The sequence below is a fragment of the Hakea prostrata genome, chromosome 6 (genome assembly GCF_041222555.1).
Source record: "Hakea prostrata isolate BN-2017 chromosome 6, UWA_Hpros_2, whole genome shotgun sequence".
In the NCBI taxonomy this organism is placed as follows: domain Eukaryota; kingdom Viridiplantae; phylum Streptophyta; class Magnoliopsida; order Proteales; family Proteaceae; genus Hakea; species Hakea prostrata.
In genome coordinates, this window is record NC_142605.1 from 15,780,528 (window position 1) to 15,796,109 (window position 15,582).

General features: G+C 36.6%; 1 protein-coding gene across 2 annotated transcripts in view; it reads right to left on the bottom strand.

The window, feature by feature from the left end:
* Positions 1-445: 445 nt before the first annotated feature.
* Positions 446-15,582, bottom strand: part of LOC149012348 (rho GDP-dissociation inhibitor 1-like) — a 41,289-nt gene continuing 26,152 nt past the window's right edge. The window contains exon 5 of one of the 2 annotated variants that reach the window (XM_089158939.1): positions 446-849. In XM_089158939.1, coding sequence (XP_089015065.1) covers positions 769-849 — 81 coding nt within the window. In that variant the 3' untranslated portion in view covers positions 446-768. Of the gene's footprint in view, positions 850-9,129; positions 9,944-15,582 lie in introns of those variants that run through there. The other variant, XM_089158940.1, reaches the window with a different exon arrangement.

Sequence of the window (15,582 nt, forward strand, 5' to 3'; positions counted from 1 at the left end):
GTTTGCAGCTTCTAACCCCATGGATGAAATGGGGAACATTTAGCATGAAACAAGTATTAGTCTTTGTTACATATACTAATCCGCATGGATGAGGAAGGATTAAGAGCTCTCAAGCTTTGTTAGTTAGCAAAGCTTTGTTCATTAGGGGAGTAGTTGGTCTTTGTTATGCTAATCCCATATGGGAAGGAAGAAAGCTTGAAAGGTTCAAGAGAGAGAGAGAGATGCCAAATGTTGACATTGAGTATCATTGTATCTCTCTGAAATCCCAACATGTGCCATTGCAAACTCCAGAACTCTCTAAAGTTAAGACTCTTTTGAAGTTCATTTGCATTCACAAAAGGGTGGTGATTTTCTTTTTTCCGGTGCCGACTGCCGGAGGACGACGTGAGGCATCATTTGTCTTCTTTTTTCAGGGTGGGTCTTTTCATTTCAGTAAAAAAAAAACCAACCAACTGTTGTAAAAATGCGATTAATACTGCAAAGTATACAATCCAACGCAATGAACCAGGAGAAAAGATACACAATAGAGAGAAAATGAAAGAAATTGTTATGGCAAGGTGAACTATTCGTGAGCTAGATTGAATGAAAGACAGAGACAAGAATGGAGAACCCAAGGAGGATATGATGGCAGAGACTTTGGCCAAAACAGGGCCTACGCCTCCGGAGCTTAGATGGAGCTCGATGCATTATTATAATAAAGTATCCGCACATCACAAAATACTCGACTCGATCGTAGCATTGGTCGGATATGCACCTCATTGTGAGATCTCAAACCTCCAAGAATCGATTGCAACAAACGAAGAACAACAACAAATCAATCAAGCACCACCGAGAGAGAACTTGCAAAACCTGTGATCCACAACCCCAAACACAATACATACTGGAAATGAATTAATCTGAAAAAACACACCATTAGCTAGTTTATCCCATTGGCAACATTCCAGCCAGATAGCATAAATAAACATGTAGATAAAGATTTTTTTGTTTTCCCTATTACTAGCATAATCAAAGTCAGTGTATCCTTCTAAAATCAATTTAGCACATACTTTCCTAAACACTAAACCATTATTAATTGATAGTCTCCTCCAAGTATCTTAACGACCATTTAAGACCAAATCAATGCTTCTTACCAGGATTAGCCATAAATCTAAGAATGCTCACTATATGAGCAATGTCAGGCTTAGTATATATCATTGAATACATAATAGAACCTAACAAACTAGAGTAGGAACCTTAGACATCTCAGCCATTTCAAAATTATCTTTAGGACTCTAATCATTAGAAAAGTTAAAAGAATTTTAACTAACTTAGAATCCAACATTTTGAATTCTCAATGATCTTCAATCACGTATCTAGAATTTCTTAGTTGGTCCATGTACTTTCTTTTCAAGTTCTGATTTTAATATGCTTTTAATTTTAGTAATTTGATTATAATCAACACATGAAATCAATATATCATCCACATGCAACAATAGACATAAAGGTGCAACATTTGAATTAATAAAATATAAACAACTATCATACTCGCTTTCCTTTTAAAATCTATTCTCAACACAAAGAAGTCAAACCTCTTAAGGGCCTGTTTGGTTACATGAGTCTGGAGATTTCAAATATCTAGAGATTTCAAATTTATAGATTTCAAATCTATGGAGATATAATTTATAAAATTAGATGTTTGGTTGTGGAATGAAATCTATGGATTCATCCTAAAAAACTATTTGATCGACAGATTTTTGTGAATGGCAATGTATGCTTTTTCTCACCCCTCCCATAAATCTCGATTCCGTTTTAGTGTAAAGGTGAATCTCGATTCATGAAGAGAACAACCGGGTCTATTCTCGATTGCCTTGGGGCTTAACACCTAAGACTATACAAGGATTTCATTGGAAGACAAATTTTATTTTCATTTCCTAGCGTTAAAATGCGTATAATGGTTATACATAAATCTTTTCTTCTAAATTGCCATGAAAAAAAAAAAAAACTGTTTTTTCATCCAGTTGCTTTAAAAGCATATTGGAGTGAGAAACCAAGTATAGCAACAACCTAGTAGTCTTATATTTAATCACATGAGGAAATATCTCATTAAAACTAATCCCTCTCTTTGCACAAACCCTTTAGTAACCAACCTAGCCTTATATTTCTTGGAGTTATTAATTCCATTGTCCTTGATTTTGAAAATCCATTTGTAAGATAATAGCTTTTGATTCATAGGTTTATCAACAAGCACCCAAGTTTGATTTTTGGCCATTGAACCCAATTCTACATTTATAATTTTTAACCAATAAATCTTTATCTTTCTATTTAATTGCCTCTTTATGGGTACTTGGTTCTATAAATTCTAAATTTGATGCTACCTCTTTAGCTACAATAGAAAAATTAACTGAATACCTCTTGGGTGACCTAATCTTTCTCCTAACTTTATCTCTAGCTATGTATAGGCTTAGGTACAACTAGTTTTAGACCAACATTGGTTTGAAGAAGGGTCAAAAATTTTCAAGTGAATCACATATATCCTGTTCTAATTCAACTGAGTGAAGTCAGTGAATATTTGATATGATGGGCTAAGATTGGTATTGACAATGTCCAAGCAAGGGAAGAGTTTTCCTAAATAGTATATCCCTATTAACTAGGGCTTTTCCCCCTCAAAACTATCCTCTCTAACAGCTTATAACCTTTAACATCTTTAGGGTAACCCGAAAGTACATTTCCCTACTTCTTCGTTCTAACTTGCCTATGCTTTGATGAGCATATGCCTTACAATCAAACTTCCTAAGATTTCCAAATTTTGGAATCTACCCGACCTCATTTCTTCAGGTGACTTGGAACCTACAGTAACAGAAGGACATCTATTTATTAGGTATACAACTTTAGTAAGAGCATCGTTGCAAAACCCCTTGGATAACCGTCAACTAATGAGCATACACCTAGTTTCACTCGAAGGTGTTCTATTATTTCTTTCTGCTATGCAGTTTTGTTGTGGAGTAGCTCTAATAGTCCTATGTCTTTGAATTCCCCTAACTTGATAATACCCATTAAAAACCTCATTTACAAACTCCAATCCATTATTAGTCCTAAAAGTCTTAACTTTTCTCTCACTCATATTTTCAACTGATGCACACCATTCTTTATATTTTCTATAAGTCTCATCCTTGGTCTTCAATGAGTAGACCCAAGTCTTTCTAGAATAGTCATCTACTAGGTTAAAAGATAGGAGTTCAATCCATAAGATTTCACAGGTCATGGTCCCCATAAATGAACATGTATATAATCTAAAATTACTACTAGAATTGTGAGAAATTTTTTTGAAACTCAACATATCTTGCTTACCTAAGACACAACACTCACAAAAGTCTAAATTCTTACCTTATATTTACTAACAAACCTTATTTCCTAAGATTTTTGTATACCCCTATTGCTAATATGCCCTAACTTGGCAATGCCAAAACACTAGTGCAATTAGAATCACTGGACAAGAACACACATCAGAGACACCATTCACATATGTTTTACCATCCAAAACATACAAGCCTGACTGAACTATTCCTTTAAGGGTAACTTGAGATCTCTTACCAACAAGAAGTACATCCTTCACAATTTTAGTGTCAAAGTCATCATTATCCAAGTTGCTAACAGATATCAAGTTTTTATTTTTTCCTTCAAATCAATAATATATTTCATACCTTGCAAAGTGAAAATAGAATTGTTATGGGCAACTAACTTAATAATGTCAACACCAACAACATCCCAAACATCGTTATTACCCATCAACACTTTACAATCGTTATCTTCAATCAAGCAATTAAACCAATACAAATTTTGGACTCATATGGAAAGTACAACCAGGATCAAGAACTCAATCAGGACTTCTATCATTCTCAAAAATAGTCAAAACTTCATAAAAATTCACTTGACCATTACTAAAAGAAGGTTTCTCTCTCTCTCTCTCTCTCTCCTCTCTCTTAATTTCTTTTATAATCATAGCAATTTTTTTTAATGGCCTTTTTATTGCAGAAAAAACATTTCCTAGGCCAGAGTCTGATTTATAGTTTTGATTATTCTTATTGTTAGAATTAAATTTGCCTTTAGACTTGGGTTTATTTTGTTTGTTATAATTCTTGCTCTTATATATTAACAAACAAATCCCCCCCCCCCCCCCCCCCCCCCGACTTATTAGGGGACAAAATTAATTTCGGATTCTCTATTGTTCAAAGCCTCAATACATTAATCACATTAATCAAGAGTAACATATTCTCACAAGCATAGTAAATAGAATTCTTAAAATAAGTTAATCATCATGCAAGGAATTTAGTAAGATATGTCTAGATCATCAAGCTTGCTGTTTTGTACTCGTATTAGTTAATTCTTGAACTAATTTCTTAAAATTACCTGAATTTTGATCAAGGTTAATAAATGCATCAATTTTGAAGTCATACAATTTCTCTTTCAAATATATCTTATTGCCAAGATTCTTTTTCTAATACATTTGATTAAGTTTAAGCCATACCTTGAGAGCCATGTCATCATTCTCATTATGACCTTTGACTACTCCATCAATGATGTTCCAAAGCATTGCAGCCAATAGCATTCTCTGAAGATCCTTCCTCAGAGATGGATCAATGCTTTGAAAGAAAACATCTGGGTTATCAATGGTATTAACAGTCTTTGTTGAACCAGTAGGGCTGTAACCTTTCTCTTCCATGTGGCAAACTTTCCATTGCCATCAGATTTCTCTATATCTTCAACCTTAGAATTCCATATAAGAACCCTCAAATCTGGGAAGTTAGAGCTTTCCCCTTGACTAGTAACCAACATTAGGTTTCTAGTAGATGCATTGAGAGTGGAATCCTCCCCAATCACCTCAAATCCACCCTCACGCTCCACAACTTCTTATGAGGATATAAAGGATCACGGGACTCCAACCCCTGAGTATCCATTTTTCATAATTGATAAGCTCTAGTATGAGGTTTGGTTAGAACTGATCGAGAGCAGTAAACCATATATAATGCTCAATAACACTACAATACATGAATCAAAGGAATAAGCATTTGAAACCAAGAACCAGGGCCAACCGAAATAAAGCCCTAAAAAGTGTGCCAAAAACACTACTCAACTGAGGCTCTCATACCATTGTCATGGTAAGGTGAATTATATATTAAGTATGTTCAAAATGCAAAACTGGAGAGATCAAAATACTTCTTAGGTTTTTTAATACATCGTGTTTATGATTGAAATGCCCTTTAGTTTTTTAACAATAAATAATCAATATATATTGGGATTTGAAATTTGGGCGGCTAATGGCGTTAGTGTGGTTGGGATCCACATATAATATATTGCACTAACGTACCCAACATTAGCTTTTGCTCATAATCACTCAATGCCTGTTTGTCAAGGACCAAATCATGCTCCAAGTACACAGGTTGTACCATATCCTCAGCAGTAATCTTTTGCTCGCGAGCTTCTTCATTTTCCGCTTTCAAAATCGAGTGAGATCCTGGAGAAGCAGATAACTCTATTTCATCCGTATCTTCCGGAAACTTTCTATCAGATTTTAGTCCATCTCCGTTGCAACCAACTACCTTAGTTGACTTGCCGATGCCCTGTTCACTCACCGGATCTCCCGAGATTCCTTCGTGCAAAGCTTCACTAAATTCATTAGTTTCAGTAATTTCCACATTTTTCATTAGTTCTTCTTTACTTGCGTATGCTCCATTAGTACTCCTGTCTTCAAATAATACTCTTTCATAGTAACACTGGCAGATAAAGTATGTTGAGTTTCCGTCTCATCATGAGCTGAATCTCCATATTTAACATTCGATGATTCATCGACGTCTTCATTCCTCTATGTTGCGCTTCCGAAGCGGAAAACAACACTTCCATTGGGACACTCTACTGAAGCCACCAAATTCCATATGAATAAGCAACAAATTGCGTAAAAACATATCCATGTCGAAAGATGCATCTTAAACATGATCGTGATCAATCAATTGCTTGAAAAATGAAAAGAAATAAATTCCAATTAATTGAAGAGACAGTTCAGAGAATCAATGTTAAGAAAATATACCTAAATATGCAGCGGAATAATAGTAGGAAAGAAAATAAGAACACGACACAATGATTTTACTTGGTTCGGTCATTAGGACTTACATCTAAGGATGAGTTAGGGAACTCATTAGGTAATGCACTATCGAATAACAAAGATAAGGTTACAGTCCTAATGCTTTCTAACACCTGAACTCTATACATGGACCAAGAGAGAAACTACAGTATAGAACAACAACACGTGTAACCAAGTGTATCAACTCCTCTCTTCATGCGCATACCAAGAACACCAACAGCAACAATAGTGCCTTCAACGCATCAGAAGCCAAAGCTTCTAAACCTCCATGCGAAATCAAGCCAAGAAGAAGCAGTAGCAAACTAGGGCATATCAGAACCAGAAGTGCAGAGCTCCAACCATGCTTAAGAGAAAACACGAATTGAGAGAATGAGAATCGTATTCTAACCCTAAGCCCCAAATTTGTGAATATATATAAAACACTGAATGGACTCATACCCTCTCAAACAAATCAATAAGACATCCATACCCTAATAGAATAGAAAAGACTAAAATACCCCCATTGTATTGACAACAATCATGATAGGTACCAGTGGTGGAAACTAGGTCAAACTCGGCAGAGAGAGATTCCGCCGACGGCGTAGATGACGAAAATTGCTTCGCGAAAAATGGCGAGTTGAATGTTGCTTCGGAGATCGGATCAGTGGAGTAAACTATACTGCAACCAAGCATTTTGGAAAAACGTCGCAAGAAATGTAAACAGAAAGCAAGGAGTAGTTGGAGAAGCGGTGATCGAGAAAGCTACCGACAAAATCGGCCATTAATCGAAGCTACTATGAGATGCTTCACTGATTAAGATTCACAGCTGTGGCTTTGCACCATTGGTGGTGAATTAGAGGATTGGGGTTCTTGACCGTGGAGATGTTTTACAATTATCCACTTGTGAGGAGTAGTGGATAATTGTTACGCCAAAAAAAAAAAAAAAAAAAAAAAAAAAAAGGTAGTGGATAAATCAATTTATTTTCACACCAAAAATAAAATAAAATTTATAAATGAGGTTAGATGTTTGTCAAGAATTGATGACTCGACAAACAAATGTAGCATGTAGCTAAGAAAATTGCTTGGATGCTATGCAATTAATGTGTCAAATGGTCGAGATCTCGATTTTGACCGATCACAGCACAATATGATTGCACATCACTGAAGTTGAGCTCCTTGTAGAGTAAGGGGAGGCGGTAATTTATTTAGGAAGTATATTATAAAAAGTAAAAAAATAGAAAAATTTCCAAGCCACCCACTAAGTACTTCAGATTAATACTTTTCTCTTTGGTAGAAAGTTGGGCAAACTTGTGGTAGTTATAGCCTATGAAACACTTTTCGAAAACTGGAGCCTAAGAAATAAGAGCTCTAATTGGGTGTTGTGCATGCAGTTTACGGTTCAAATTAAAACTTGTGGTTAAGATGAACTCGTTTTACAATTAAACTTTGTAAGAAGAAAAATCATTTATGCGAAATGAAGTGAAACGAGTGGTCGAGATTTTGCCTCAACCACAAGTTTCAATTTAAACTATAGTATATAGTGTTGCCGCAGCACTGAAGCAACCTCTCAAGGATTAGATAATGACCAAGAATTTTTAATTTGAACCGTAAATTGCACGGTGCTACCCCAACGCTAAAGCAACCTCAAAGAAATAATGATTAGATAATGGCCAAAGTGTCTAGCCCTCTTTATTAGGGAGTCAGCCAACTTGTTGGTCTTCTTAGAATATATCAAAAAGTCCCCTAAAGTCTGTGTAAGAGTGAATCTAACGGACTTGGGATGATCTGCAATCTCTATCAAACCAATCTTGTACAGTAACAAGTGGTTTTGTTGATTTTCTTTGTTTCCTAAATTGTGGTAGAACCTCTGACTTACCTCATGAGAGGCAATGCACTTCACTTGGATAGTTTCAATATTTAACAAATTCAACCTATTACCTCCCATTGAGTGATGATCCCAAGGTTGAAAGTATTGCGTTTCGGTCAAGTGATTTCAAGAAACGTTTCGATTCATAGCATCTTGAAGATAAGTATTGATGGGTGAATAATATAATATAAATGATCAAATACATACTAAAGTAATCTAATTTAAATAGAAAACAATAGACTCTATCTTTAGAGAAAAAGGAAAATGGTCATAAGAACAAAAAAATCATCTTTCAATTGAGAGGCTCGTATGTCCAACCCATATCTTGCAACTGCTAGTCGCATGGCTTGTAGATTGCCCTAAAGTGGTTAATGCCTTCAAAGATTCAAGTTTTCATCTTACATCTTTGCTCGAATTGGTGCCAAATGCATCTTCTAGTGTATTTCCAAGACCTAAGGGGTTTAGAAGATGTTCTTTCGATATAACACATTCTTCAGTCTGAACATTAAGTTCCCCTAAGTTTTGAGATATGCAAATTCATGAAACTTCTCCCAATGTACAAGATTTAGTGTCAATGGGCGAGCTAGTTATAAATAGTAAGAAATGCAAGAGTCTACAGCTTGTTACGAGACCAAGTTTTTCCTTTCTTTTAAGATGGATCAATACTTAATTATGGGTATGTATCATTGTATATCTCATTGTATCACTATGTATCGTATTGTATCGGCATATGTATCAGCCGATACCCTGAGAGATGTGAGAGACGATTTGAAAAAACAAAAGTTTAGATACGTATTGAACTATATCGTATCGCAGATTTGTGATACCAATACTTATCGGTCAATATGATACGATAAAGAACCATACTTTAAACCTTGGATGATCTAATCAAGATTTCATTGAAGAAGGACAAGAAGTACAAAAGGCTACTAAGGAACAAAGCTCCCAGAGCCTTTGAGTAGTAATGGACTATACTATTCAAGTTCGGATCACCTCTCCGTCGGGATTGCTCCATTGATGTCTTTTTTCGTCACATCTTGTGTGGGACCTACTAATGATCCCTCCCGTTAATTTTATTTTTTTAACTCCACACAAAATATGTGATAAGAAATTAAAGAGAGGGTGGAATTAGAATGTAGTTCTAGCCTTCTAGGTAGAAGGAGGTGATCGTACTCATACTGCTCTGGGTGATCGAGGACAAACAGGATCCGGCGGTGTTGGGGTACGAGTGTAATTTAAAAATTATATGGGAGACAATTTTGAAAATAAAGAGAGGGTGGAATTGGAATATAGTTCGTGGGAGGGGTTTAATTTTGAAAATGTGAAATATCTCCTGAAAAGACTGCTGAAGGACAATTTATGCTCGAGAGTCGAGTCAACATATCTGCAACTACGTTTCTTGATTTCTTCACGTCTCTCTCTCTCTCTCTCCACATTTTACACTTATGTCTGTTTTTTACAATTACATTTCCTATTAAATTAACTGATTCTCCGTTGTTTAAACCTGATCCATTCCATTTGTTTGCAAATGAAGAAATCGCGTTGAGCAAAGTGAGAGTGAGAGCATCCCATCTTGCTATTCACAGTGAAGAAGAGGTTCTCATCTTCTTCCGACACGGAACTAATTGCGGAGATCGAAATCTTGATAACTTCTTGGACACAGAAGTATTGCCTTATTTAGTCCGACAGACTGAAAAATGAAGCAGAAATCCGAAATGGAAGAAGGTTTCGCTTCTGCAACGACACTTGAAGAGATCTTCAAAGCTTTTAAGGACATGGCATCTGCTTTTGGTCAAGATGACTTCTTTCTGAACTTCTTGAAGGCAAGCCTTGAACGGGACCAAGAAAGTAAGGGCCAGGAAGATCTGTACATGAGACTTCTGAATTTTGGAGAGAGAGTTTTGGAGATCTTGGAAAAGGACAATAAAGCTCCTCTACCAGTCGCCTTGACTTTACATGTAATGGGTAGTGCGAGCTTCAACCTGCAAAGGTTTAATGAGAGCTTAGGATACCTAGACAGAGCTCATACCATACTCACCAAGTTGGAAGAAGAGGGTGTCAATGTTGATTTTGTCAGGCGTGTTCTTTTTGTACTTCTCCACGGATTGTTCAAGACCAACACTGTAATGGGAAGAAGCGAAGAAGCTATTCGCAATACTATCAAGGGTATGGAATTGGTAGGGATGGCTTTAGGGCAAGAAAGCAGGATGGTCGGAAACATGAACAAGACAGTGGCAGAAAAATATCTGAAGATTATGAAATTCAAGGACGCTCTGCCCTTCTGTTTGAAGGCAATAAAGATTCATATGGTTCATGAAGGGAACAATTCATTGGAGATTGCATACGATAGGCGTCTCCTTGGGCATATCTATACTGGGTTGGAAGAACATGATAAAGCAAGAGAGCAAACTGAAATCTCCAGTAAGATTCTAGAGGATCAACCAGATTATCGCCGTACTTATAATAAACTCGGTGAAGAATATCATGCTGCTGTTGCATATACTAAATTCGGGAAATATGATGAAGCAATCAATACCCTACAAAATATCTTGAAACAGAAGGACATAGCGGGTGAAACTGCAGCTCTTGTGTTGAACTTAATGGCAAGTGCCTTTTGTTATCAGAAAAAATTTGGGCATTCCAAGTTTTGCCTTGATAGAGCATGCAGAAATCTTGACAGGGAAGACAGTTCCTCTATGGTTAGTTTTCATGCTTACATGCATAGTTCAATGATTTATGAAATGATGAATGAGTTTGAAACTGCAATATTACCATTAGAAAGATGTCTGACAATACTTAAGAAGATTCCACGATCACAAATGTCAACATGCAATGTTTATCTAAGAATAGGCTGGTTATTTATGTTGACAAAAAAGGCATTCAAGTCAATAATCCCCTTTACAAGAGCATCAGAGATTTTGCTGCAGTGCTTTGGTCCAAAATACATTGAACTGGGATATGTCTACAACAATTTGGGTGCTGTATATTTGGAGTTGGGCATGACTCAGATGGCTGAGAATATGTTTATAAAAGCCAGGAACATAATTGTTGCATCACTTGGTCCTTATCATGCAAATTCACTCATTGCCGGTCGGAACCTTTCAAAAGTTTACAATGCCATGGGAAGGTATGATTGTTTTTCCGTTAGGTCATTGTGAGATTTGTGTTTTTGCCTTAGGTTTTGGGTGAGAGAGTAGAGTCTTCTTCGTCTAGCTAGGTAGGAAAAGTTGTTAAAACTGTATTTTCATTTAGTATCGGTTTTTATTCCTGATTTGTTGATGTATGCTTTAACAGTCTATTATACTGCTATAAGTCTTATCATTGGATCAACTTCTTGTGGCCTCAACTGCAGCCATGGACCATGGAGAGCCATTGATTGCTGGATTTTCGGACACTGACGGATTAGACGATGAAGTCAGAGAAGCAACAGGAGGATTTCTTGGACTATCACTGATTCAGAGAGCATATATATATATATATATATATATATATATATATATATATATATATAGCAGAAGATGATGATGATGATGAAATCACAGAGGCACAACGAGCTTTTGGACAGTTATCAGTAGATAGGGTTCCTCCTACTACTCCTACAAAGGCTGTGCTGCTGCCCAGAATTAGTGAAATTACAGGAATCAGAGACCCTAGAAACCCCATTGATGATTAGAAGTGATTGAATAAACATGGCATGGCCTCCTTTGATTATTATTTGTATGAATTGCTCTCTGTATAGCACACTGCACTAGACTGGCACGACTCTCTTGAATAAAATCAAAGTCATTCCCATATATTTTCCCTCTGCTAGATATCCTCTTATATTAAATATTCTGGTATCAGTATGTATGACTAATCTCTTCGAAATTACTCAACTACCCCCGCCTGATAAGAATTCTCTAACTTGGGATCTGATTGGTCCGATCTGTTGTCAGTTCGAGTCTTGGAAAACGATATTACTTAACTACCCCTATAAATTAAAAAGAATATTACGTACATTAGGTACCCTTAACAGAATCCTACGTACATTCTAGCAGAGTTGAGTTTCAGACTGGAGAAGCAGATGTTCTCATTTGCCTTAAAACCAGGAAACTCTCTTCTCTCTCTCTCTCTCTCTCTCTCTCTCTCTCTCTCTCTCTCTCTCTCACTATTCTAAATCTGTTATAAATAATCCTAAAATCTTAGGTTTTCTTAGTATTGATGTCTAGCTTTAATCTTCTCGGTGATCTTTCTCAGTTCTCCTGTCAAAGTTTGAAGATTGGACATGTCTTTACGTCGTTGATCAGTTTCATCCTATGAAGTGAGGGATCGACAGTGGATTGATAGTCGAGGGAGTCGATGATCATTGGGAGGAAGATGGCCAAGTACACGAAGACGCGCCCTATACCTAGCAGATCAGCGATATTCTAGAGAATTGGAGCCATGGAGGTCTATCATTCTTAACCCTTCTTATCTTTTAAACCGGCTTTTTTTTATTATTATTTTTTTTAATCTCAAAAGTTTCAGGTCTTACCATGCAGGAGGTGAAGGTACAGAGAAACCTATGCTAGGCTTTTAAATAAGAATTCATGGATGATTCCAGTGCGAACAAGCCTGAATCCGTAATTTATGGTGTTTTTTTTTTAATAGTACTAGGTGATTTTTATATATAGGGAATTAGGGTTTACATATAATATTAGAGAGAGTCGAATCCACAACTTCTTTCTTAAAAACGTGTTCTTGTTCATTACTAATTGAGTTGCGATGAAATTTATGGCTTTTTTTGTTGTTGTAGCGAGAATCGGAAATGAGCTCATCAATCCAATTCAATTGAAGATCAACGATTAATAGTGAGGTTGCCACTCCTTGCATGAACCCCTAGCATTGATGTCATCACTTGAGTTATCGCATTTATAAGTTAGACTTACAATTATTAACACCTTTAGTCTCAATTAGTTTTTGTTTATTCGTTTCCAATATCAATCCACATCCCAAGTTTAACAATACTATTCATGGATAATATCTCCTAAACTTTGTGAGGATATATCATCGGGAGAGGAAGCCTGTAACGCTAGCAGACAGAGGAACAATCAAGCGTAAGACGTTTCGTTTAAGACCAAATAACTTGGATAACTTATAGCATTAATTTTAGAGGATAATTTACTGATAATTTCCCTATTTAAAATGATTTTATACAATGAAAGGAAGTTTCTTTCTTCATAATCGTGGTTTTATTCAGAAGAAAAAAATCAAATATTTTTATTATTATGATTTTTTAGTTCTACATTTTAATGACGCTCATGGGTTGTGTAAGTTTTCTCCATTGAATGAAATCCCATAGTTAAAAGAAAAACAAGATTGGCGGTCTCATATGAGAGACATATTACAAGATTGTATGAATTCCTATCGAAGAAAAATCATATCATTTTCTAGATGATGCAATGTAGATTTTGTTTTGATCTTCCCTCATCACTCAGCTTAAGTCTAATGGTAAGAAGTGTAAATGATGTATGTGGATTTTGTTTTGAACTTTTCTCTTTATCTTTATTCTTTGAGGTGTTTTCGATCTCTTCTAATTTCAGTGGTCAATAATAACTCTTCCAAGCTAGGAATTAACTACTTAAAAATGGGTAAAGGCCAAGAAACGTCAACAAACTTACTCTGTCTTGGTTGTCTTCTCTATAGCAGTTGAACTTGAAAGGTTTTTTTTTTGGTCAAACATTCAAACATTGCATTCATAATTAAAATAAAACACAGACACAAACACCGAACAAAAAGAAAAAACAAGAAACTAAGGGATAGGCCGAGCCCAATAAACCCTCAGAAACTGGTTGTGACAACCACAAAGTCAGAAAAACCTAATGGAGATGATAAACATAACCACCACCATCGCCTGCAAAGACACACCACAAAGGGGGACACCAATGCAGACAAAAACATGCCCCAAGGGCATACATACCACACGCCCTAAGGGCTTACAATCCACACGCCTCATAGGGAAAGACCGAAAATGCCACAAGGGCATACAAACCACACGCCCCAAGGGCTTACAATCCACACGCCTCATAGGGAAAGACCAAAAACGCCATAAGGGCATACAAACCACACGCCCCAAAGGCCACAATAGCGCACGCCACCAAAACGAAGACAGAACACGCCACAAAGGCGCCAACTCCGATGTTGAGGCAAAAAACACCCGAACATGTCTCCGAACTCCCGGCATGAGCCTGCAACCTAGAAGACCAGCGTAGCAACAGAAAACGAACCCAAAAGAACACCAAAACCACAGAAAACTCGCCCAAGACATGCATCAACCATCATCCTGTCAGCGTTATTTTTTTTTTTTTGACACTCGGAACCTTGAAAAAACAGAAAAACGGAAAGAGGGAGAGACGACGTGAACCCTCGCAATAGATGAAAACTTGAAAGGTTCTCTTTCAGTTGCAGAGATCAAAAGAGAACTTGTACCAGAAAATGGAGCATATCTAGCACTTAGATAACAACAATAACTTAGCAATATCATTTAAGCCCATCTCCTATGACCTATCTATGAAAACTACAAAGAATAGGACAACTTTGGTGATCTTAATTAGAACTAAATTCTAGAAAAGCACAAGTCAGAATGATTTTTTAGAAAAAAAAAAACGTTAAAAAGAGGGAGGAAAAGCATTAGATTAGCCAGGAGTCTAGATCACCTCTTTGTTAGGGGAGAACGATGTGACTCTCTAACACCTTTGAACCACATAGTAGGGAGTGATTTTTTTACATGTGGATCCCTTTAATGGATCAAAAACTAGTGTTGGGTCCCTTTAATACAATATATTACGTTGTGGGTCTCAACCAAACTAACGTTGTTAGCTACTATTAAGTATGTTCAAAATGCAAAGCTGGAGGGACCAAAATACTTCTTAGATTATTTAATACATCATGTTATGATTGAAATGCCCTTTAGTTTTTTACAATAAGTAATCAATATATATATAACACAATGTATTAAATAATCTAAAGAATATTTTGCTCTCGCGAAATTTGAATTTGAATTTACTTAACGGCGGCTAATAGCGTTAGTGTGGTTGGGACCCACATGTAATATATTACACTAAGGGACCCAACATTAGTTTTTTGGTCAACTAAGAGGACCCATACGTAAAAAATACTCTTGATTTTTTCAATATTTATAGGTGGGTCCTACTTCCTATTGTGTGGCTCAAAAGTGTTAGGGGAATTCAGACGCTTTACAATCACACAGTAGGGTGTTGACCCCACATGGGACCCACAAGGATTTCTGCTTTTGATTATTTTTCAATATTCACATGTGAGCCCCACCTTTAGTTATACGGTTGTAAAGTGTGAAAGGGAGCACACTATTCTCCCCTGACACGGAGGTGATCCGGACTCCTAACTGGCTAGGTCCAATAAAAAGCAAAAGGGATTGCAAAGGTAGTCCAAAAAGTGAACGGACCAAATGAGAAAAGGCCCATTACTTAAATAGGACCGTTAGCGAGCATGAATCCTGACCTTGCAGACGAGGGAGCTTTGGTGTAAATAAGAGATTGATTAGGACTTGGGGGTCCATGTGAAACGTTAGAGCCCCCAAGGCCCACCAATTTACCTTGTCGTTTTCTCAGTGTTTACTTTTCAT